This window comes from Amphibalanus amphitrite, unplaced genomic scaffold (genome assembly GCF_019059575.1).
Source record: "Amphibalanus amphitrite isolate SeventyFive unplaced genomic scaffold, NRLGWU_Aamphi_draft 000238F_arrow, whole genome shotgun sequence".
Lineage (NCBI taxonomy): Eukaryota > Metazoa > Arthropoda > Thecostraca > Balanomorpha > Balanidae > Amphibalanus > Amphibalanus amphitrite.
Genome location: NW_024881733.1, coordinates 757171 through 780000, shown reverse-complemented (window position 1 = coordinate 780000; position 22830 = coordinate 757171). Strand labels below are relative to the sequence as shown.

Here is a 22830-nt window from a genome sequence, read left to right as displayed (position 1 = left end):
TAGCTGGGCAATGATTGACTTAGGCTCATCAGCGCGCTTGCTTTGTACATTTCATAATCCAAGGGGCTTGACTGTTAAAACTTATGTTGCTTTATTGTTTATCAGATGTTGCAAGCACTTTCGTTTATCAAGAACCGAATGCTAGCGCGATTGGCCGCTTAGTCATTGTTTATTAATTGCCATTCGATGATAATTATGGATAGGCTGTTTCGTATATCTGCTACGCAAATTCGATAATGGATATGAATAGATATCATCTGCGGTAGCGCTTAGGCTCATTCAGGGGAAAAGTATGGCTGAAGCGTGACATAGTGATCGATAGGCGTACCACGTTACTTACAGACGTCAGAGGTTAACTGACATGACTGGTCGTCTCGAGCTCGGCGAGAAGTGATTTCGGTGAATGGCCTGTCTTGCCAGGGAGTCAGTCGGGTGTTCATCCTGTGTCAGCCCGGTGTCATGACACAGGTGTCAGGGTGTCAGACAGATACCGGGTGGTGTCATTGTGTCGGACTTGCATCAAGTCCAGGGCGGTGACTGGGGTAGGGGGAGTGATGACTTTCGGCTTCGAGACTCGTAGAATTTCGTCGAGCATCGCCGAGTCTCGTCGAGTCTCGTCAAGACTCGCGTAGTCTCGCCCGATATCGTTAAGGCTTGTCGAGTTTCGCGGAGTCTCGCGTTGTCTCGCTGCTTCTCGTCGCCAATTCTAATTCCCGATACCGAGCTGTGTGTAAGCTGATGTCAGTCAGCTGAGCCTCTGACGCGCTCAGGAACTGCGCATGCGCGTTACGGATCGCGCAACAACCGATAATCACTATGTACCCATGTAGAGACTATTCGACAATCATTTGTAATCGCAATACCAAACGCCGCGGGGTTTAGTTCGGCCGATGTCCGCCTGGCGGCGCTAATGTCGCAGTAGTTGGCTCGGCAGCCGCTGGGCGGCGCCGGTGTCGTGATGGCCATGAGCGCGCGCGCCAATTTTGGGCGGGGGCGGGGCGGCGGCTGCCCGAACCCGCCCCCGCCCGGGTATCTGGACAGTCCGCCCCCGCTCCGCCCCGCTCCCGCCAAAAATGGCGGTTATCCTATGTTAATCAATAAAGAAAAAACTGTAAAACTTGACTGTGTGAAGGCCTTGGAAAGGCAAAGGCACGCTTTTGGAAGATCAGATTTGTTTAGATATATTTTAGTCACCGTTCCGTGCTTCTATCCTCAGGATAATGAAATCCTTCTCCTCCACGCCGCAATCCCCTCCGGGCTGGACAGGCATCTTTATCTCATGCGGGCTGCTCCCTTGGAGCGGCACCGCTGCTCCCGAGGGAGCGCACCCCGTAGCCGGGTGCAGTGAGTGCCTTGGGACCGGGTGGCCTGTCCTCTGGACGGGCTCAGCCCCGGCGACTCACTAGAGTGCCTGCCCAGACCAATGTCTTCCCCTATATCCTATCATCCTCCCGGCTCTGAAATGGTCTTACTCGACCGAAAGGGCCTAACCCACAAAACAAACAAAAGATATATTTTAGTGATTTAATGAGCCTACGCAGTCTGTACCGTTTTTGGGTCTTCTTCAAAACAATATTGGAATTTGCAATGGTCGCAGTTAGAGATCTTACGATGATACTCCTCGAATCCCAATCAAGAGCAGAGAAGATCATTCAACTCATGACTTTGGCTTCAATCATATACCCCAGGGACAGTCCCGAAGAAGACGATCCTCCCCGATGTCCTAAAAAAGTTTCACAGCGCAGCCTCTCCCTGGAGAGCGGATAGACTCAGCGGAGAGAGAGAGGGCGAGAGCGGAGGAAAGAGGGTGAGAGCGGCGGACTGTCCAGAGCAACCCCAAGGTGCGTGAAAATGTCAGCGGCGGGCGCGCGAGAGAGACTGCTTTTGGTAGAAGCGAGCTGAACTGGACCGAGCTGAGGCGTCGTACGGGGTTCTAAGTTGTGATGTCAGTTACGGAAAATCGTGATTCCGATACCAAACCAAATACCAACAATATCCATGGAAAAATACCGAAACCAAACTGACTTTGGAATATGAGGAAAATGCCATTTTTTACCAAATTCTCAACCTCTTTTACATTAGTGAGGATTCATCATACCAACAAAATACCAAATGCACTCGTCTTGAAATACCAAATACCAAGTTGGTATCGGTTTGGTATCGGTATACCAAAAAGTTGGTATCCGATTGACATCTCTAGTGCTGAGACACGGGGGCCCGCTTCTTTTGAACTGCAATTGGCGATGCAGTTTATGTAGTGATCGAAAATTTATATCTCGTTGTACATAGTTTGTGAATGATGCTTCATATCGATATGCTTGTTGGCTACCCTGAAATTTCACACTAAGTCTGCTACTAACGCTTGTTGGTGTTAGTTGCCCTTAGCTGTCATTCACAGGGGAAAGTATTTTTATAACAACCGGGCCCTTCAAGTCAAGCAGAGCTAATGTACCGTAAAGTGGGGCTATTTGAGACAGTATTCAAAATCGCTATAAAATGAAGATCGTTTGATTTTTGTGTGATATTTTTGCTCAGGGAGGTGTGGAATCGAGCAGTAAATCGCCTGAGCAAAAAATTAAGCATAAATTTTAAGTGGTTTTTATTTTATAGCAATTTTAAATACTGTCTCAAATAGCCCCACTGTCTCAAATAAAAATTTACCTTACGGTAATCCTTATGTGGGCTATGAAGGCATATGCCGCACCACTAAGGTGTTAACATCATAAAGCCGTTCACTGACGAATCCAGGGGGAGGCATTTGGAACACAAACCACCCCGACTAAGCCTCAAATTGGAAAAAAATTGCTTCCTCCGCTTAAAAAGAAGAAGTTTACCTAATATAAAAACTAATCTTCGTTTTAGATTACCCAGCGATACGTGAAGTGTTTTTTGAGTGCGCGAAGTCGCATTTCAAATCTCAAAAGGTTACACAGCAATTTGCGAAGTTCGGTGTTTTGGAAATTGTAAAACCTTCTGTTGGGAGTATGTCGTCCCGGGCCTCTGCAGGGTCCTGTCGTGGGTCCACCGGTGAATGGCTAGGCCGTCCGACCCCCCGTATATTCCGTGAACCCCGGGTTTTAGGCGCCTCAGCTCGGGCCCGTGCTCGGCTCCAATCAGCACTCGACATAGGCGTGGCATGACCGGGATGGGCTGGGAGCTAGTTTGGCTAATTGGTTTGACTAGTCTGACGCGTTTGACTGCATGGCCAGTGCATGCTGTAGTTTATTACTCGAGACAGAAATGGTGACCCTTAGAATGCAGGTGCATGTATTTGGTATCTAGTGATAATACTAAATCCCCCGCGCCCATACCTATTAGTGTTTTAAATTCGGTTACTTTCTTTTTCAAACCTCAACAAATGCTTTGTTTGGGTTCCGATTATATGCTTCATTTAGGATTCCTGTTTCATCAAAAAGTTATACAAAGGCGTGTCTTGATGCATGTTTTGCATGCTCGGGCTGGGAATTTCCCGCGGGTTTTTCGTCTCGTTTCACATGGTTCGGCTATGTTCGACAACAGCTGCATGCCTGTACGGGTTGAATAGTTGTGTCCGTGTGTAGAGACTTTTAATAGGTCGCCACAGCGACTAAGGAAAACAAGTCCATGACCTGACGCTTCAGTCGACGTCAAAAGCCGTCGGATTTGGTGGAAATGAAATTGGACAGACGGGTGGGCATAAACAACTATATTTACACCACATTTAAACCGTATTTTTGTTCATGTAATTGATGCATTTTTACTTTCACGTAACATTCAATAAATTTTGCCGCCGTGGTGTCCGCTACTCGAGTTAAAGTTTTAATTAGTGTTAATGTTGAATACCCACGCTATGTCCCCCTCATTCTCTAAAATCTCCCCCCTTCCGCCGCCTCCCCCTCCGCTCCCACCCTCTCTAACACCCCTCTACCCACAGACCCCGCCCCGCCAGTCCCCGCTCCGTCTGAGACCGGGGCGCGGTTCGCCTCTGGGCCCCTGGAGGACAGAACGCGCTACGAGAAGCTGACTTCTGATCTGTCTGCCGGAGAGAAGGATGAACTGGAGAAAGAAGAGGCGGCCAGACGGAGAGACAGGTTAGTGTTTGTGCGGCCAGACGGAGAGACAGGTTAGTGTTTGTGCGGCCAGACGGAGAGACAGGTTAGTGTTTGTGCGGCCAGACGGAGAGACAGGTTAGTGTTTGTGCGGCCAGACGGAGAGACAGGTTAGTGTTTGTGCGGCCAGACGGAGAGACAGGTTAGTGTTTGTGCGGCCAGGCGGAGAGACAGGTTAGTGTTTGTGCGGCCAGGCGGAGAGACAGGTTAGTGTTTGTGCGGCCAGACGGAGAGACAGGTTAGTGTTTGTGCGGCCAGGCGGAGAGACAGGTTAGTGTTTGTGCGGCCAGACGGAGAGACAGGTTAGTGTTTGTGCGGCCAGACGGAGAGACAGGTTAGTGTTTGTGCGGCCAGACGGAGAGACAGGTTAGTGTTTGTGCGGCCAGACGGAGAGACAGGTTAGTGTTTGTGCGGCCAGACGGAGAGACAGGTTAGTGTTTGTGCGGCCAGACGGAGAGACAGGTTAGTGTTTGTGCGGCCAGACGGAGAGACAGGTTAGTGTTTGTGCGGCCAGACGGAGAGACAGGTTAGTGTTTGTGCCTGGTTAGTTTATTTAGTGAAAATTAGTTTCTCTAAGCTTAGTTTTTGGTTTAGTTAGTTTCCTAAAGTTTAGGAGGAGTTAAGTTTTTTAGGGTTTTATGTTTTACATTTAATGTTTTACCTATGTTTATTTTTTTAGCTATCTTAGCTACTCTAAGTTAGTCAGTCTATTTAGTGTGTCTAATTAGTTAATCTGCGTGTGTCGAGTGAGGTGCTCTGCGTGTGCTTGGTTGCATAGTTTATTTTGTCTGCTTTTGGTTAAGTTAGATTCATATTTGAGATGTTTGTGGCGAAAGATTCCCTGGATTGATACTTCCTTCACCTCTGTTGATTTTGCTCTGCTTCACCTCTCCCTCCCCAGACCTATCACAAAATACAACCCCCCTCTCTCCCCTTTTCTCTCTCCCCCCTCTCTCTCTCTCTCTCTCTCTCTCTCTCTCTCTCTCTAACCCCCTCTCTCACCGGCAGTGACGCCGACTCGATCGGTTCTGCCAGCGATCTGAGAGCTCGCGGCGACACCGATCATCCCTCTGAGACTACCCACAACGACTGTGCCACCATCTCCGGCACCGTGACCTCCAGCGTCTACCACGCAGAGTGTGAGAGTATAGCTGCCGATGCTGACGCTGAGGGCAGAGTGAAAGGCCCGGGCGGAGCCGCGGGGGGAAGGCGGCGCCATAAGTTGGCGGGGAGGCTGGGAAGGGTGAGGCAGGACCCTCTGATTGGACATGACTATGGAGCGAGACCGCTGCTGGATGACGATGAACTATCTAGTGGAGATGAGAAGAGAGGGGGAAGAGGGAGGGAGGAGGAGAGCAGTGACGAGGGGGATGTCTTCGCGTCGGCGCCTTTCCCGCGAAGGAGGAAGCAGGGTGAGGGGCTGAGTGCGCCGGGGCGGTCTCCTGAGGTGGGAGAGGAGACAGTGGGAAATGATCCTCCTCCCCCTCCGGCGCCGCTGATCTCCTCTCCTCCGGCGACTCTGCTCGACTCGGGCGACTCGACTCTGGCGGTTCGGTCCGCACAGCCGGTGGTGAGGCCCAGACCGGGGAATCCCTTCTTGGAGGGAGAAAACTCGGCCGGTCCGCCGCCAGCCAATCAGGGGCAGATGTCCGTGTCGTCTGCCAATCAGGCGTCACCACGACCTTTGGTGACCAATCACCTCCCGCTTGGCACGGCGCCAACCAATCAGATCCCGCTTGGCACGACGCCAGCCAATCAGATCCCGCTTGGCACGACGCCAGCCAATCAGATCCAGCTTGGCACAGTGACAGCCAATCAGATGCCTCAAGGGGTGGAGTCAATGCGTGTGGCGACCAATCAGCCCCCGCGGTTGGAACCAGTGCGTGCGTCGGTAACCAATGAAGCGTCTCGAGTGGCGGAGCCTATTCGAGGCCCGGTCAACCGCGTTGCGCCTGGATCGGATCTGCTTCCCCTAGATCTAGATCGGCCTTCCCAGCCCTCCGGACTAGCTCCGAAAGCTTCCACCCTTCCTCGTCTGGGTCAGACCTCCTACAGTCAACTCACGAACGAAATAGCCTCGTCGGATAAAGGCAGCCGAGCGGGGCAGCTAGCGAAGCTATTTGCGCCCGGGAAAATACAACAGACAGCTGCTTCGAGTGAGTCTCCACATAGCGACGATGAGGCTCGACTCCATAAAAGAAAAGACAAAAAGGACAAGTCAAAATACCGCTCACTAGCGAACGAGAAGAGCGATGATGGTGCTAGCACAGTGGTGCCATCTCGCGGGAAAATAAAGAAGCCAAAGTCCAAGGGTACGGACAGAGAGGGCGGAGGTTTTGCCAACATGAGCTTCGAGAATCAGTGTAGTGACGAGGATGACACCCAGGTTTTTGTGAGATGCGGAAATCCGGGAAGTGAGAGGTTCGGGTCGCTGCGACGCACGGGAAACGGGCTGTTCTCTAAGCTAAAATAGGACGGTTTAGCCAAGGTGCTAAAATAGGACGGTTTAGCCAAGGTTTAGCCAAGATTTGCCCTAAAACTTGTCTAACTGGAGTATAATGCTTCTTCCCGATATGTGGCTGTAAACTAATCAGACAAGTGTTTGTGTACTGGATTGTGGTGTTTGTGTATAGAGGTCGAGTGTTTCTGATAGCGTGGTCCGCAGCGCACAGATGGCTGAGATCTATCGGCACTTTGTAGGAGGCATCGGCTAGTGTTCTCGATGGTGCACAACGCACAAAAAGTCATATCTGGGTGGCGACTATTGGGAGGGTTAAAGAGTGGTCACGATAGGCAGTGAAAGAGAGTAAGGAGAGGGTATTTATGTTGGTTGGCTTTGAGAGGGACGGACCGTGACGCGCTGGAGAAAGAGGGCGCCTCGGCACAACCAGGGTAGAAAGACGTCTCTGGCCACTGACATAGTCACAATTGGCATCTACAGGCTGGCAGCGGACACATGATAGCGTGTATATTTGGTAGCACATATATGGCAGCGCACATCTGGCAGCTCTGCCACGCGGCGGGGTGCTGCCAAATCCATTGTGTGTAGCCGTGATCTTTAATGCCACATGAGTATAGCATTGGGTCATAGGATCTGTTCTTTCTTTAGATGGCTGAGTGAGTGCTGGAAGACGATATGGCCCATCTTCTTGCGGGGAGGTTTTACCTTTAATGACTGATGTAATTCGATGTGCGTAGAATTGATGATGTGCTTGTTTGAGCGGATTTATATGTTTGTCGTGCGAACGGAAAGCTGATTGACTAGCTATGGATGGCTAGAACATGTTTGTCTCTTAGATATCCTGTTTGCTGGTCGGGAGAATAGCGTGTGAATCCTGCGAGATATGTGTTTGTCCAACTGATAGTGTGTCTATCTGGAAAACATGTCTGTTTGAGATATTTTGACCAACGGATAGCATGTCTGTCAGATATCACGCGGGTCTGTCGTGTGGATAATATGATTGTCCGGCGGATAGGTGTGAGCCGTCTGTGTCTGTCCGGTCCGATAGATGTTGCGGGTCTGTCGCACAAACGTGCTTGCCCAGAAGATATACCGTTTGTATGTGCGACAATCGCGGAGGGACCGAGCTGGACAATGTTTTGTCGGAAGGGTGTATAGGTTTCCAGCCAATCTGGGTGTTCTAGCTGGAGCGTGCTTCGTCGCCAGAGGCTCCCTAGAAGAGATGGCACGAGGCCCCGCAGCGACCCTCGCGCTAGGCTGGTATACTTTTATCCAGCTCGTGGTGGCTTGAATTCCGTTTATATTTGTAGCCCGTATGTGTTGAATTGTCTATTTTATGTTGTCGTGTATCGCGATGTTAGTTAGGCGGGAAAAGTTCGGCAGCGGATAGGTTTATTTCTGTGATGTGCGTTAAAGCAGCTGCCTAGAACGATGGCGTAACGTTTTGTAAATGGTGTTTGGTAGGAATTGTTTCTCGCCTCTTTACGTGGACAATATATATGCGTAATATTACCAACCAGTTTCAGCTGTTTGATGTTCTTTCTTTTCAAGTATATGGTGAAATAGGTAGTCTCCGAATGCGCTGGGAGAGTGCTTCTGCCCGCAGCAAACGCTCCAGTCCTTACACTCCTAGGCTGTCCACAAATTGAAATCAATTGTGAGGCCTAAATATGTCTCAACTCTCAAGTCTACGTATAGGCCGTAGGAAGGCCCTATACACCATAATCGTAAAATGATCAGCCTGATCAGACAGCTGTCTAGGATAGTGTTGCAGTTGTCATCAGAATAGCCTAGTTGCTGGCCTTCAAGTAAAGGTAGGTATGAATGCTGATTTATTTGGGTTTACATGGTTCAAGAAAGTTAATTTGTACAATGTTGCTTCTGAATTATATGTAACCAACCTAGAAATGTAGAGCTTATCGTTGTCGGTTAATCGTAGCGCAGTTGAAGGATTTAGCAGTGAAATAAAGGTAAATCGCTACGAAAAAGCGCAACCTTAATTTAGACATTCGGTGTCACGTGATATCCTAGGCTTTCTTCATATGACTGAGGGCATTGGATCACGTGATGTCAGGATGACAACACAAACATTGCGGAAGGACGGAAGGTCGTAATCATTATTATTATTTACTGTTTACAAACAGTTTGAGCTGCTCTGCTCTGAGCGCTCGAGGTAACGTAACATCCGATTCACAGACCACAACCATGTAGAAAATGTGATAGTTTCTTAGATTGATATGTTGAACGGTTTATATAAATACCTCCCTTTCAAACTTCCTGTTGGTTTGAAGATGCTCTCGAAACAGCAAATTATTTGCTTGAGCCTTGAGTTACCTATATCAGCTTATTTTGTGTCATTTCAATCAATGCTGACTCAACCACAGGGATGAGTGATAGGAACATTTGAAAGTAAACTGCTCAGCATTCAGGCTTACAAGTTGCAGATGTTTTGTCATTTTATTTGTCTTCCTTTCTAAAAATAACTAGAATTATGTCTTTCAGGTAGAATATTGAAATCACATTATTTTGTTACCCACCGAAAAGCTGCTCACACAGCTGCCACACCTGCGGAGCTTCCTCCGTCGCAGCGGATGCGCCGCCTGCGCCAGCGTCTGTCCCGGTTGCGGCGCAGGATGCTGTTCGAGGATCTCCTGGTGACGGAGGGGTGCGTCGGCGGGGCGTACGGGTTCCCGCAGACTGAGGACCCCGTGTGGCTGCTCGGAGTGAAGTACTGCCCGCTGAGGCAGAGGCAGGCCCTGGAGGACGACTTCCGGAGCAGGATATGGATGACGTACAGGTGGGCGACGGGCAGTAAAGATCATCTAGCAATAGCAGTTTAAAAGAAATTGGGGCGGGTAAAGCTACTTCACTGTCATATTTGGACTGTTATGGATGGCAAAAGTTATATATGACATGTAGAATCTTTGCAGTCTGCAAGACTCTGAATTTTACCCTAGGTTCAATGGTGGGCCTAAGGCTGGCATTCACTAGTTAGGCACTCATATTGTGCATAATTATTCAGTGCCTAGAGCTTGCTGAAAAGTCGAAATATTCCAAGTTGACATGAGTCATAAAACAATTTTCAGTTGTCAGCAATTGGTTACTGTTACAATACATTACTGTTTCATTACGGCTACTGTCATACTTCATTACTGTTTCATTACTGCTACTGTCATACTATATTATTGTTTCAATACGGTTACTGACATACTATACTACATTACTGTTTCACTACTGTTACTACTACTACCTTAGTCTACATTACTACTACATTGTCATACTACAATCGTGCCGATTTCAGGCGCGGTTTTCCGTCCATCGGCGCCCCGGACGGTCCCACTTCAGACCGAGGCTGGGGCTGCATGCTCCGCTGCGGTCAGATGGTCCTGGCAGAGGCCCTGATACGAGCCACCGCCGGCCGAAACTGGCGCTGGACGCCGAACGAGCGCAGCGACGCCTACCTGAGGACGGTGGCGCAGTTCGCTGACGTGGAACAGGTGGGGCGAGCTGGGGTCGGGGGGGGAGTGGGGGATGAGAGTTGGGGTCGGGAGGGAGTTGAGCTAGCGGGGGTGGGTATGGCGAGTTGGGGTCGGGAGGGAGTGGGGATGGCAGGCTGGGACAGAGTTGGGGTCGGGAGGGAGTTGAGATAGTGGGGATGGGTAGGGCGAGTTGGGATCGAGAGGGAGTGGGGATAGTGGGGGTGGGTATGGCGAGTTGGGATTGGGAGTTGAGATAGTGGGGTTGGGTAGTGAGAGTTGGGATTGGGGGAGATGGCAGGCTGGGATGGGTAGGTTCGGATAGGGATGGGCTGGTCAGGAGAACAGGAAAGATAAAGCTAGATGCGTGGTTTGCCTGGGCCCTGGAACCAGCAACTAGTTAGTTTTCTTTAAAAAAACTGTTAAGTTTTTGTTTTATGTTTATTGAAAAGCATCACCATTCCCTCCTCTTTTTCGGTCGCCGCCGGGAGCGCATTTGCCTCATCCACTCCCTGGATCCACCAGTGCCTCCCCCCATGTACAGTCTGTCTTAAAAGTTCCACTCAAAGTGATGGTGGATCCATCAAGCCTGACCGAGAAAGGGCCTGTTTTAATTTGAAAGTCACCGACCAATTGACCTAGGGAATGGACGAGGATGTCAATTGCTTCGGTGACCCAAATTTAGCAGGCCCTTCCTCAGTCAGGCTCGATGGATCCACCGTCACTTTGCGCGGTACTTTTAAGACAGACTGTACACTCGGGGGCAGATTGATGTTCCACCACTCCCTACCCATTGGGCTCCCATAGCTCAGCACTGGCTGCTGCCAGTGTTGCCTGCCCTCAGCACTGTTCAGCACTGTCTGCCAGTGTCAGTGCTGCCAGTGCTGCCACTGGCAGCAGCCAGTGCTGAGCCATTGGAGCCTGATAGGTAGGGAGTGGTGGAACGTCAATCTGCCCCCGAGTGTACCACTGTACCCCCGTTATGTCCCTCAGGCGCCGTTCCCATGTACCACTGTACCCCCGTTATGTCCCTCAGGCGCCGTTCCCCACGTACCACTGTACCCCCGTTATGTCCCTAAATATGCCGTTCCCCATGTACCACTGTACCCCGTTCTGTCCCACAGGCGCCGTTCTCGATTCACCAAATCGCCCTGACGGGGGAGCGCACCGCCCACAAGCCTATTGGCACGTGGTTCGGCCCCAATACTGTCGGCCAGGCTCTGCGCCACGTGTCGGCCGCACGGGCCGCACGTGCCACAGACCGCACGTGGCCGGTGCCGGTGCTGCACGTGGCGATGGACTCGTGTGTGGTGAAGTCGGACGTGCGCGCGGTGTGTGGTGATTGGCACCAGCCGCTGGTGCTGCTGGTGCCGCTGAGACTGGGACTGACAGAGCTGAACCCCGTCTATGCCAGCGGCGTGAAGGCGTGCTTCACAATACCCCACTGTGTGGGCATCATAGGTGAGTGGGCTGTGGCGACGGGGATGAGATCAGAGTGGACGTAGGCATAAATACAGACAGCGATACAGCCAGATACAGACAGACAGAGGTACAGATCTATAGAGATACAGACCCAGATACAGATACAAACTCAGATACAGATACAGACTGAGATATAGATACAGACTCAGATACAGATACAGACACAGATACCGGCACAGACACGGACGCATTCGCAGAGGCGAATTGTTGAATAGGACTCGGATGCAGACCAGACGGAGGTATAAATGGATGCAGACATGACAGTCATTATAACAGACCTAGACCGCTCAATAGACCGCTCACTATCTTCCGACCGCTCAATATCTTCCCTTCCGGAGTTTTCTAGTGATAAGGTGTTTGCCAACATAAAAAACAGTTCCGGCGATTTTTATGATGCTCTCAGCTCTCGGTAAAAAAAAAATGCATCAGCTGCTGTGTATAAATAGCTCGTCACGGCTCAAGTGTACCTATTGTGGTTTAAATCATTGTCGTCCTGACTTTTCAAAATATTACAGACGTGCCTGTATGCTGCCTCCTGAAAGTAACAGCTCCGTGATTGAGCAATAACTCTCCCCATCCCCTCTCTCTCTCTCTCTCTCTCTCTCTCTCTCTCTCTCTCTCTCTCTCTCTCTCTCTCTCTATCTCTATCTCTATCTCTATCCCTATCCCTATCCCTATCCCTATCCCTATCTCTATCTCTATCCCTATCCCTATCCCTATCCCTCTCCCTATCCCTATCCCTATCCCTCTCTCTCTCTCTCTCTCTCTCTCTCTCTCTTTCTCTCTCTCTCTCTCTCTCTCTCTCTCTCTCTCTCTCTCTCTCTCTCTCTCCCTCTCCCCCTCTCTCCTTCTCTCTCTCTCCCCTCTCTCTCCCTCTCCCCAGGTGGTACGCCGAACCACGCTCTGTACTTTGTGGGCTGTGTGGACAGCCGGCTCGTCTACCTGGACCCCCACACGACCCAACCAGCCGCCAGCGTGGGGAGAAAGGTGAGGACAAGAAGACACTGAGGGGGATAGCCCTGTACGGAATCAGGGGACGGAATATATGCTGTTGTAGTCTGTTCCATATCAACGTGAGTCCATAATGTAAGCGAGAAGCAGGCCCTGCCCGCCTATTATTATTCTTTATCAACCTTTTTCTCCAGGGTATGGAAGCCATAGCGGCATGGAATCTGACTGTCCTACCGTTTTGTCGACATAGCGCCTTTTTCGTTCTTCCTCTCACCCAGTGTAAGGAATCATACAGTAATCTGGGACATAAGTCGACCGACTCCGACTCTGACTCCGACTCCGACTCCGACCCCGACTCCGACTCCGACCCCGACTCCGACTCCGACTCCGACTCCGACCTCGACTCCGACTCCGACTCCGACCTCGACTCTGACTCTGACTGACTATGATTGACTCTGACTGACTCTGACTCCGACTCCGACTCGGCAGCCCTGGTCGACAGTGGGATGTTCCTCTGTAATATTTGAATTTCATTTGGCCCTTGTTCCCTGTCGTCTGCCCCACAGTGCACCGAGGCGGAGCGGGAAGCGGACCTCACCTACCACTGTGCGCTGCCGTGCTTCATGCGTATCTCCTCGCTGGACCCGTCATTGGCCGTGGCCTTCTACTGCGGCTCCGAGCAGCAGTTTGAGTCACTGTGTGAACACATACAGCGGATACTCATCGACACCGAGAAATATCCACTGTTCGAGGTGAGAGGTGCAGTGATATGGCTGGACGTACATAGACACCGAGGAACACCCCCTGAATTGAGAGATATAGTGATATAGCTGGACGTATATACACACCGAGAAACACCGCCTGAATTGAGCTGAGAGATGCAGTGATATGGCTGGACGTACGGCCCTCCAGCAAAAGAGTGGTTGGTTAGCCTATGTGCTTTTGGTGCAATAACTTTCAATGACAGAGACACTCCTGTAAAATGACTCAATAGAAACCAGTATAACGCCTTTTGGGGCGACTAACGGAGCGAGCGAGAGGGTGAGCCTTGCACGTGCGAAATTACGAGGGGGTACCTCCAACTGAGTTGTGCACGGCACCCTACTAACCGGTCTCTAGCGATGTGCCAAATTTGAGCACAATCGGCCCAGCCGTTCTCGAGATCTGGAAGCGGCACCCTGCACGTGCGCACGTGCAAAATGGGTCCCAACTGACTTTTGCACGGCACCCTACTAACCGGTCCCTAACCATGTACCAAATTTGAGCGCCATCGGTCCAGCCGTTCTCGAGATCTGGAATCGACCCCTGCACGTGCGCACGTGCAGCAGCACCTCAACTCTGGCACATGGATATGCATTGCATAGTGGGTGCCTACCTACATGCCAACTTTCAGCGCAATCGGCCAAGTAGTTACCGAGATATTGCAACAATTACAAAACGGACACCTCTTCGTTTTGCACGTGGCACGTGCATAAGGGGTCACCCACATGCATCAGGAATAGTCCAATACTTGGTAGAAGGAATGAAGCTACTCTACAAAAATTACCGTGTGTAAATCAGTCAAGTGGTTGCTGAGATATAAGCCTCGCAAAAGCGTGACCACGACCGGCCGGCCCGGCCGCTCATACTCAGAAATTTCCGTTAATCTAAGGAAAGACTACGCTCGCTTCGCTCGCTCCGTAATGAGGAGAGGGTTCGTGCACACACTTCGACAATGGTTTTCAACAGCCATTAGACGTATTCATCAATGCTGATCGCTTATTGTGATGTTGGCAACCAACCACTAAATACCTGGAGGGCCGTACATAGACACCCAGAAACATACCCCCTGAATTGAGAGATACAATGATATGGCTGAACGTACATAGACACGAGAAATATACCCTGTTTGAGATGAGCACACCAGCAGAGGCCCAACCTGATAGAGCGCACAGTATTGTATTAAATTCATGGCACCTAGTCACGAGAGTATTGTGTATGTTCTGATACAGGTCTTAGCAAATACATATCAGATACCAGAGCTGGCGGAACGATTCCCGTGACTGTTAATGTGCATTGGCCTGAAGTGCATCCTGCGTTTAACAGTAAACCTCTGCAGGTGGTAGTAACCAGGACTGTTGACCCCCACTGACCGCCCCCCCCCCCCCCAGCTGCGGGACAGTCAGCTGGACTGGCAGTCGGCGGCGGTCGATTTCCTGGGCGCCGCCGCGGCTCCGTGGGACGCCGAGCCCGCCGGCGACGACTCCCGCGCCGCCGACGACGACTCAGACAGCGAGGACGACTTCGTGGTGCTATAGTGGCGACACCCAGCGGACACCTCGGGAACTAACGGCGACAAGGGCGTCACCACACGGATACTCTGTGAACTAAATCTGTGGCGGGGTCTCAGACGGCAGAAACGTGGACTGGCTGCGGCTCGTGGAGCTATTGGGGCGCCGCCCAGCGGAGGAGTCGTCAACTAAAGGCGATGGTGGCGGTGTCAGGCGGACGAATTGTGAACTAGACTGGTGGCGCCGCGGAACGGCAGACGTGTGAACTAGCCGCCGCAAGTGGCGCGGCTTTAGAAGCGCTGCTAGTTGGACTGCTGAAGCTGGGAATGGAGTGTTAGCCCTACATAGCCGGCTCCAACAGACAACTTTGCGCTCTACGGTGGTGCCTCCACAAGGCCGATGATTGAACCACCCGGGACAGTGGCGGTGTCTGGCGGTGACTGTGTGAACTACAGCTTACAGTGGCGTCACCAGGTGTTCAACGCGCGACATTTGGCGTTCGTTGCCGCCGCCCCTCAGCGGACACGAGAAGCCACGTATTACCAGACGGGCTAGTGAATTGTCGCGCTGCCGCCGAGCCAACTGGTGGCGCCACTACCGGCCGGTCACGGAAGCTGTGGTTACTGGAGTGACCACTGGGTGGCGCTAGTGGCGCTACCTACCGCCGCAAGCATCCGCAAGTGCATTGAGTGTCCGCGCATTGTTTGGGCTGTGTTCAACATTTCGGTCCGACCGCAGCGCTACTGTGCGGTGTAATCCTGAACTAGAGCTTCTACTACACACCGCCAGGGCTGCTCGCGGCATAACGTTGAGCAATTGAGCTAAATAATAGTTAATGACCTAGAATCAACAGTGTCTTTGTCTTTGAGAGCATTGCATGAATATGTATATGAAACTGGTCAAAGCTTTCTGGCGAGCCTGGAGTGCTAGGAATCTTGGCAGTATATCTGTATCTTGTCAGTGTATCTACGCCTTGCATGTGTAGGTATCTCGCTGATAGACGTAGATACGAGGGGGTACCCAAAAGAAACGGGAATTGTTTCATATCTGTTTATTCACTGATCCCTACACATCGTCACTCATGTCATTCTTAAAGTACTCTCCCTGCGAGACAATGCACCCATGCAGACGCGTTTTCCAGCTCTTAACCCGCGCCCTGCTGGGGGGGGGGGGGGGTGTTTGAACACCCCCCCCCCCTGTGGTTTTTCGCGAATATCTCAAAAACGGCGGCGCGGAGCGCCGCCGTTTTTGGTACACCTTATCATACATCAATTCTACACATGTTGTGAAAATTTCAGACCAAGGTCATTCAAGGTCAGGTCACCAGGTCACTTTAAGTGACCTCACCTCATAAAAAGTTTCAATGTCTGTCATAGCTACACCGAGTGACCGATCGCTTTGAAACTTTCAGCGATTGCTAAGAGCAATAGCATGTACAAAATGTATATCTCAGAATTTTGATATCGATGACCTAAGGTCAGGTCAATTTTGCGACCTCCCCATTATAAGTCAATGGGAGAAAATTGAAATGCGCCTCTTTTGGACGAAAGACATTATAAACACTCCCAAACACTGAATTACAAGTGTTTTAGACACACTGAACATGGAAATGGTGTCCGTGACCCCTGTTTATGCCCTGAGGTCATCTTAGGTCACGAATGGTATCTAACAGTTTTTCGCAAATAACTTTTGATAGAGGCATGCTAGAGCGATGAAAACGCCTTAGATGTGTTCAGCTCGACGATACGGATCGACTGATATGCAACATTACCATTTCCGGTCAGGTCATGACCTTGACCTGAGGTCAAATTTTGAAGTTGACCTTTCAAGGTCAAATTATAGTTCATTCGATGCGTCTTGACGAGAGGAACACGATGCCGGTAAAAGTAAGCTCGTACAAGGCTTGGGTCAAAAGTTATTGCAGAAAAACTGTTTCCGAAAAAATCGGCTATTTTTGCAGTTTTTGCCCCCTGCAGGCAAAACCGTTGACGTTAGGTCAAATCTGAGAGAATTACTCAGAAAGGGCGTTAATAGGGCTATCGAATGCGCTTTTCCGCGGCGCTGTAGCTCTATTGGTTCCCGAGTTATGTGTTGGGTTCTTGGAAATTGTCGACATTCGACCTGGAAATCGGCGAAATTTTGCCTTCAATGACCTCTGGTGACCTGACCTTTGACCTGACCAAAAAATTGACCGAAGTGATTTCCTCATTATTTTTGACGCTCTTTCGAACGCCGCCTTCCGCGTATCGCTACGTGGCCCAGGAGCCGAGTTAGAAGGGGGGTGTTCAAACACCCCCCCCCCCCCCAGCAGGGCGTGGAAATCCAGGACCCCCAGCTGGGCGCGGGTTAACCCGCGCACCGACGGGGGGGGGCGGATATCCGCCCCCCCCTGAGGTTTTTCGCGAATAGCGGGAAAACCGCGGCGCGTAGCGCCGCGAAATTTGGTATGACTATTCCCTTATCAATTTTACACATGGTGTGCAAGTTTGAACCTCCTACCTTTCAAGGTCAGGTCACCAGGTCACTTTGAATGACCCAACCTCAAGTCACTTTTTTGCAACTTTGTCACCGTGCCAGAGCTACAGTAGATGTCGGAGGCCTTTGAAAGTCGCAGGATGTTATTAGGTCATTAGTAGCTACAATTTGTATATCTCGGAATTTTGATATCGGTGACCTAAGGTCAGGTCAATTTCGCGACCTCCCCATTATAAGTCAATGGGGGAAAAATCAACTCCCTGTTATTACCACTAAAACGGGTCGAAATGGCCCCATATACCATACATGACTTCATATACGATCAACCTTCACTACCTTGAGGTCTGTTTTGCTGTTGGGCAGCTGTGAGGTCATGTGACGTCATCAAAGGTCACCAAAGGTTTTTGGCCAATAACTCCGTACAGGAACAAGATACAGACGCGTGGATGGTCTCATTGTGTTCAGCTCGTCAAGACGCATCGAATGATATACATGATGACCTCGAGGTCACGTGACCTGAGGTCAACCTTTGACCTTGACCTTTCGAGGTCAACATATATATCATTCGATGCGGATTGACGAGAGGATCACGATGATGCCCTTAGTTTGTTCCTATCTTGACTAATTCGAAAGTTATTCGAGAAAAACTCCCTCCATATTTAGCGCCGCCATTTTGACTTTTTCGACCCCTGTGACGTCATCTTTGACCTGACCTGAAAATGACCTTAGTAAAAATTGTAGATCTTGACCGTGCGTATCCGATGCCGTTTACCGCTTGTCGCTATCTTGCTTCGTTCTCGAGATCTCAGGGGGGGGCGGTCATCCGCCCCCCCCCGTCGGTACTAAGTTGGCGCAGACCCCCGTCGGTGCGCGGGTTAAAGCAGCTCTGGAACTCTTGCAAGGTGATGCATTGCAGAGCCATCGTCGTTTTTGCTTTTACCTTATGAAAGTCGTCGAAATGGTTTCCCTTGAGGTCTTTTTCATTCTGGGGACCAGGAAAAGGTCACAGAGTGCCAAATCCGGTGAATAGGGAGGGTGGATCCGTGGGGTCATGCATTTTTTGTCCAAATTGTCTGACACTCAAGGCGGTGTGCGCTGGCACACTGTCGCGATGAAATCACCACTCCCCGCTTCGCCACCTGTCGGGGAGTTTTTTTCTCACCGTGTTTCACACACGCCGCAGAACGTCCAAGTAAAACGTCTGTTTGGCAGTTTGACCAGGTAGGAACAATTTCCTTTTGCACACTTCCCTTTGTATCGAAAAAACAAATCAGCATTGTCTTGACATTTGACTTCACTTGGCAAGCTTTTTTGGGGCGCTTTTGGGATATTATTTGACCACTTTTGAAGTGCGAAAATAATTCATAAACCCGCGTCCTGCTCACGGCAGCATATTTGTATGCTACTTGAAGCATTGGAACCGTTTCAGTCGCGGACTTCCCCAGCAGGAAACAAAATTTCACAGATGCGCGTTGTTGCTCAGTTCCGCTATCCATAAAAAACGACGGATCGGGCGGGAGTGCTTCAATAAATACGTGCGCCACGCGGCCGCGCCTCTTTATTTCGTCACCTCACGGTGCAGACTAAGTCCCAGGGGCCTGACTGGTTTGCCCCTAGCAGGGCAATGCCGAGCTACAACTGGCTTGGCCTACAGAGAACGATTCCCGTTACTTTTGGGTACCCCCTCGTATGTGCCTGGCAGCATGAGATGTGTGTTAGAGAGCTCAAACAGGTATGTGAGACAAAGAGAGAGGGCTCTCACACGTGTGAAAGGTCTCATACGTGAGAGGATTCTCACTTGTGTGGAAGAGGGCTCTCACGCATGTCAGACTTCTCATCGTGAGAGAGGAAAAGTGCTCTCCCCTTTGAGTGCCCTGGAAGTATGAGGACGCCTTCAGTAAACGGTATGATGCTCGTCAATGGAAATCTTATATCGTGAATAACGTGGGTAACAAGTGAGCATGTGAGCAGTCGGTGGTTTCATGCCGCCACGCTCGAGTAACTGCAGTGGGTGTGTTAATTGTGAGACGTTTGTGAGCATCGTGTCCGTAACACAGAGGTATGGAAGAGGAGCCGTTGGACTCAAAATCCGTCGGAACAGCGGTGATATTTGTATGATACCGCGCGCTGAAACTGTGTAGCCGTGCTGTAACATATCGGCGTCACAGCTATGGGCTTGAGTGTGTATTTATGTATGCAGAAATTAGAGTCTGGTTATGTTTGGAGCTTTCAGAATCACGGTGCCTGTTGGTAAAGACAAGAACGTGCAAAACAGAACAGCTTGACACACAACATTTATTTCGTAAAACGTTCTCATATAGGTAGTATGTGCGCTCTATCGTGAAATCAGACATTAACCAGCGCGGCGCGGCCCACTGCACCGGTCAGAACACACCGATAACACACCCAAAACACACCGAGAGCACTGTCAGCAGCTCTATCACGACATTTGTCGTGACGTCATCTGTGCTCCCGATTGAAGGCACCACTGACTGTCCGGGCGGTATTAGGTTTTATACGTCAGCTCAGCGGTAGGAGAGTGGACGGTAAAACTATGTCGGTGAGAGTATTGGATCAGAAACAGGTGTTACAGCCTGGCGTGTCACCACACGTGTGACAAGTGTCTGGGAGGCGGAGCCAGCGGAGCCCTCTGACACGGCTCTGGAGGTGTTCCGGAGCCCTCTGACACGGCTCTGGCGGTGTTCCGGTGTTCTCTGACACGGCTCTGGAGGTGTTTCAGAGCCCTCTGACACGGCTCTGGAGGTGTTCCGGAGCCCTTTGACACGGCTCTGGAGGTGTTTCGGAGTCCTCTGACACGGCTCTGGAGGTGTTCCGGAGCTATCTGACACGGCTCTGGAGGTGTTCCGGAGCTATCTGACACGGCTCTGGAGGTGTTCCGGAGCTCTCTGACACGGCTCTGGAGGTGTTCCGGAGCTCTCTGACACGGCTCTGGAGGTGTTACGGAGCTCTCTGACACGGCTCTGGAGGTGTTACGGAGCCCTCTGACACGGCTCTGGAGGTGTTCCGGAGCTCTCTGACACGGCTCTGTAGGTGTTCCGGAGCTCTCTGACACGGCTCTGGGGGTGTTCCGGAGCCCTCTGACACGGCTCTGGAGGTGTTCCGGAGCCCTCTGACACGGCTCTGGAGGTGTTCCGGAGCTCTCTGACACGGCTCTGAAGGTGTTACGGAGCTCTGTGACACGGCTCTGGAGGTGTTTCGGAGCCCTCTGACACGGCTCTGGAGGTGTTCCGGAGCTCTCTGACACGGCTCTGGAGGTGTTCCGGAGCTCTCTGACACGGCTCTGAAGGTGTTACGGAGCTCTGTGACACGGCTCTGGAGGTGTTCCGGTGTTCTCTGACACGGCTCTGGATGTGTTACGGAGCCCTCTGACACGGCTCTGGAGGTGTTTCGGAGCCCTCTGACACGGCTCTGGAGGTGTTCCGGAGCTCTCTGACACGGCTCTGGAGGTGTTCCGGAGCTCTCTGACACGGCTCTGAAGGTGTTACGGAGCTCTGTGACACGGCTCTGGAGGTGTTACGGAGCTCTCTGACACGGCTCTGGAGGTGTTCCGGTGTTCTCTGACACGGCTCTGAAGGTGTTACGGAGCTCTGTGACACGGCTCTGGAGGTGTTCCGGTGTTCTCTGACACGGCTCTGGATGTGTTACGGAGCCCTCTGACACGGCTCTGGAGGTGTTTCGGAGCCCTCTGACACGGCTCTGGAGGTGTTCCGGAGCTCTGTGACACGGCTCTGGAGGTGTTACGGAGCTCTCCGACACGGCTCTGGAGGTGTTCCGGTGTTCTCTGACACGGCTCTGGATGTGTTACGGAGCCCTCTGACACGGCTCTGGAGGTGTTTCGGAGCCCTCTGACACGGCTCTGGAGGTGTTCCGGAGCTCTCTGACACGGCTCTGGAGGTGTTCCGGAGCTATCTGACACGGCTCTGGAGGTGTTCCGGAGCTATCTGACACGGCTCTGGAGGTGTTCCGGAGCTCTCTGACACGGCTCTGGAGGTGTTCCGGAGCTCTCTGACACGGCTCTGGAGGTGTTACGGAGCTCTCTGACACGGCTCTGGAGGTGTTACGGAGCCCTCTGACACGGCTCTGGAGGTGTTCCGGAGCTCTCTGACACGGCTCTGTAGGTGTTCCAGAGCTCTCTGACACGGCTCTGGGGGTGTTCCGGAGCCCTCTGACACGGCTCTGGAGGTGTTCCGGAGCCCTCTGACACGGCTCTGGAGGTGTTCCGGAGCTCTCTGACACGGCTCTGAAGGTGTTACGGAGCCCTCTGACACGGCTCTGGAGGTGTTTCGGAGCCCTCTGACACGGCTCTGGAGGTGTTCCGGAGCTCTCTGACACGGCTCTGGAGGTGTTCCGGAGCTCTCTGACACGGCTCTGAAGGTGTTACGGAGCTCTGTGACACGGCTCTGGAGGTGTTCCGGTGTTCTCTGACACGGCTCTGGATGTGTTACGGAGCCCTCTGACACGGCTCTGGAGGTGTTTCGGAGCCCTCTGACACGGCTCTGGAGGTGTTCCGGAGCTCTCTGACACGGCTCTGGAGGTGTTCCGGAGCTCTCTGACACGGCTCTGAAGGTGTTACGGAGCTCTGTGACACGGCTCTGGAGGTGTTACGGAGCTCTCTGACACGGCTCTGGAGGTGTTCCGGTGTTCTCTGACACGGCTCTGAAGGTGTTACGGAGCTCTGTGACACGGCTCTGGAGGTGTTCCGGTGTTCTCTGACACGGCTCTGGATGTGTTACGGAGCCCTCTGACACGGCTCTGGAGGTGTTTCGGAGCCCTCTGACACGGCTCTGGAGGTGTTCCGGAGCTCTGTGACACGGCTCTGGAGGTGTTACGGAGCTCTCCGACACGGCTCTGGATGTGTTACGGAGCCCTCTGACACGGCTCTGGAGGTGTTTCGGAGCCCTCTGACACGGCTCTGGAGGTGTTCCGGAGCTCTCTGACACGGCTCTGGAGGTGTTACGGAGCCCTCTGACACGGCTCTGGAGGTGTTACGGAGCTCTGTGACACGGCTCTGGAGGTGTCGCGGAGCTCTCTGACACGGCTCTGGAGGTGCTTCTGAGCCCTCTGACACGGCTCTGGAGGTGTTCCGGAGCTCTCTGACACGGCTCTGGGGGTGTTCCGGAGCCCTCTGACACGGCTCTGGAGGTGTTCCGGAGCTCTCTGACACGGCTCTGGAGGTGTTACGGAGCCCTCTGACACGGCTCTGGAGGTGTTACGGAGCTCTGTGACACGGCTCTGGAGGTGTCCCGGAGCTCTCTGACACGGCTCTGGAGGTGTTCCGGAGCCCTCTGACACGGCTCCGGAGGTGTCCCGGAGCTCTCTGACACGGCTCTGGAGGTGTTCCGGAGCCCTCTGACACGGCTCTGGAGGTGTTACGGAGCCCTCTGACACGGCTCTGGAGGTGTTCCGGAGCCCTCTGACACGGCTCCGGAGGTGTTCCGGAGCTCTGTGACACGGCTCTGGAGGTGTTTCGGAGCCCTCTGACACGGCTCTGGAGGTGTTCCGGAGCCCTCTGACACGGCTCTGGAGGTGTTCCGGAGCTCTCTGACACGGCTCTGGAGGTGTTCCGGAGCCCTCTGACACGGCTCTGGAGGTGTTCCGGAGCCCTC

The 22830-nt window shown here is 52.0% G+C and overlaps 2 protein-coding genes across 4 annotated transcripts in view; both read left to right on the top strand.

Moving 5' to 3' along the window:
* The window catches only part of LOC122386034 (classical arabinogalactan protein 4-like), a 7290-nt gene extending 6173 nt beyond the window's left edge, over nucleotides 1-1117 (top strand). Inside the window, exon 5 of the mRNA XM_043374815.1 lies at nucleotides 1-1117. This exon is cut by the window's left edge and continues 147 nt beyond it. The gene's annotated coding sequence lies outside the window, so the exon portion shown is untranslated.
* Nucleotides 1118-8568: 7451 nt separating this feature from the next.
* LOC122386033 (cysteine protease ATG4B-like) lies at nucleotides 8569-15632 on the top strand. Of its 3 annotated transcripts, none has more exons than XM_043374812.1 (7): nucleotides 8569-8656; nucleotides 9052-9346; nucleotides 9851-10046; nucleotides 11150-11486; nucleotides 12391-12494; nucleotides 13025-13210; nucleotides 14609-15632. In XM_043374812.1, exons 2-7 carry the CDS (start codon nucleotides 9141-9143, stop codon nucleotides 14753-14755), a joined length of 1176 nt encoding a protein of 391 aa, XP_043230747.1. In that variant the 5' UTR covers nucleotides 8569-8656; nucleotides 9052-9140; the 3' UTR covers nucleotides 14756-15632. The 3 variants fall into 3 exon arrangements, with proteins under 3 accessions (XP_043230747.1, XP_043230746.1, XP_043230748.1); XM_043374811.1 differs by having other exon boundaries at nucleotides 8596-8722; XM_043374813.1 differs by having other exon boundaries at nucleotides 8627-8765.
* The last annotated feature ends 7198 nt before the right edge of the window (nucleotides 15633-22830 follow it).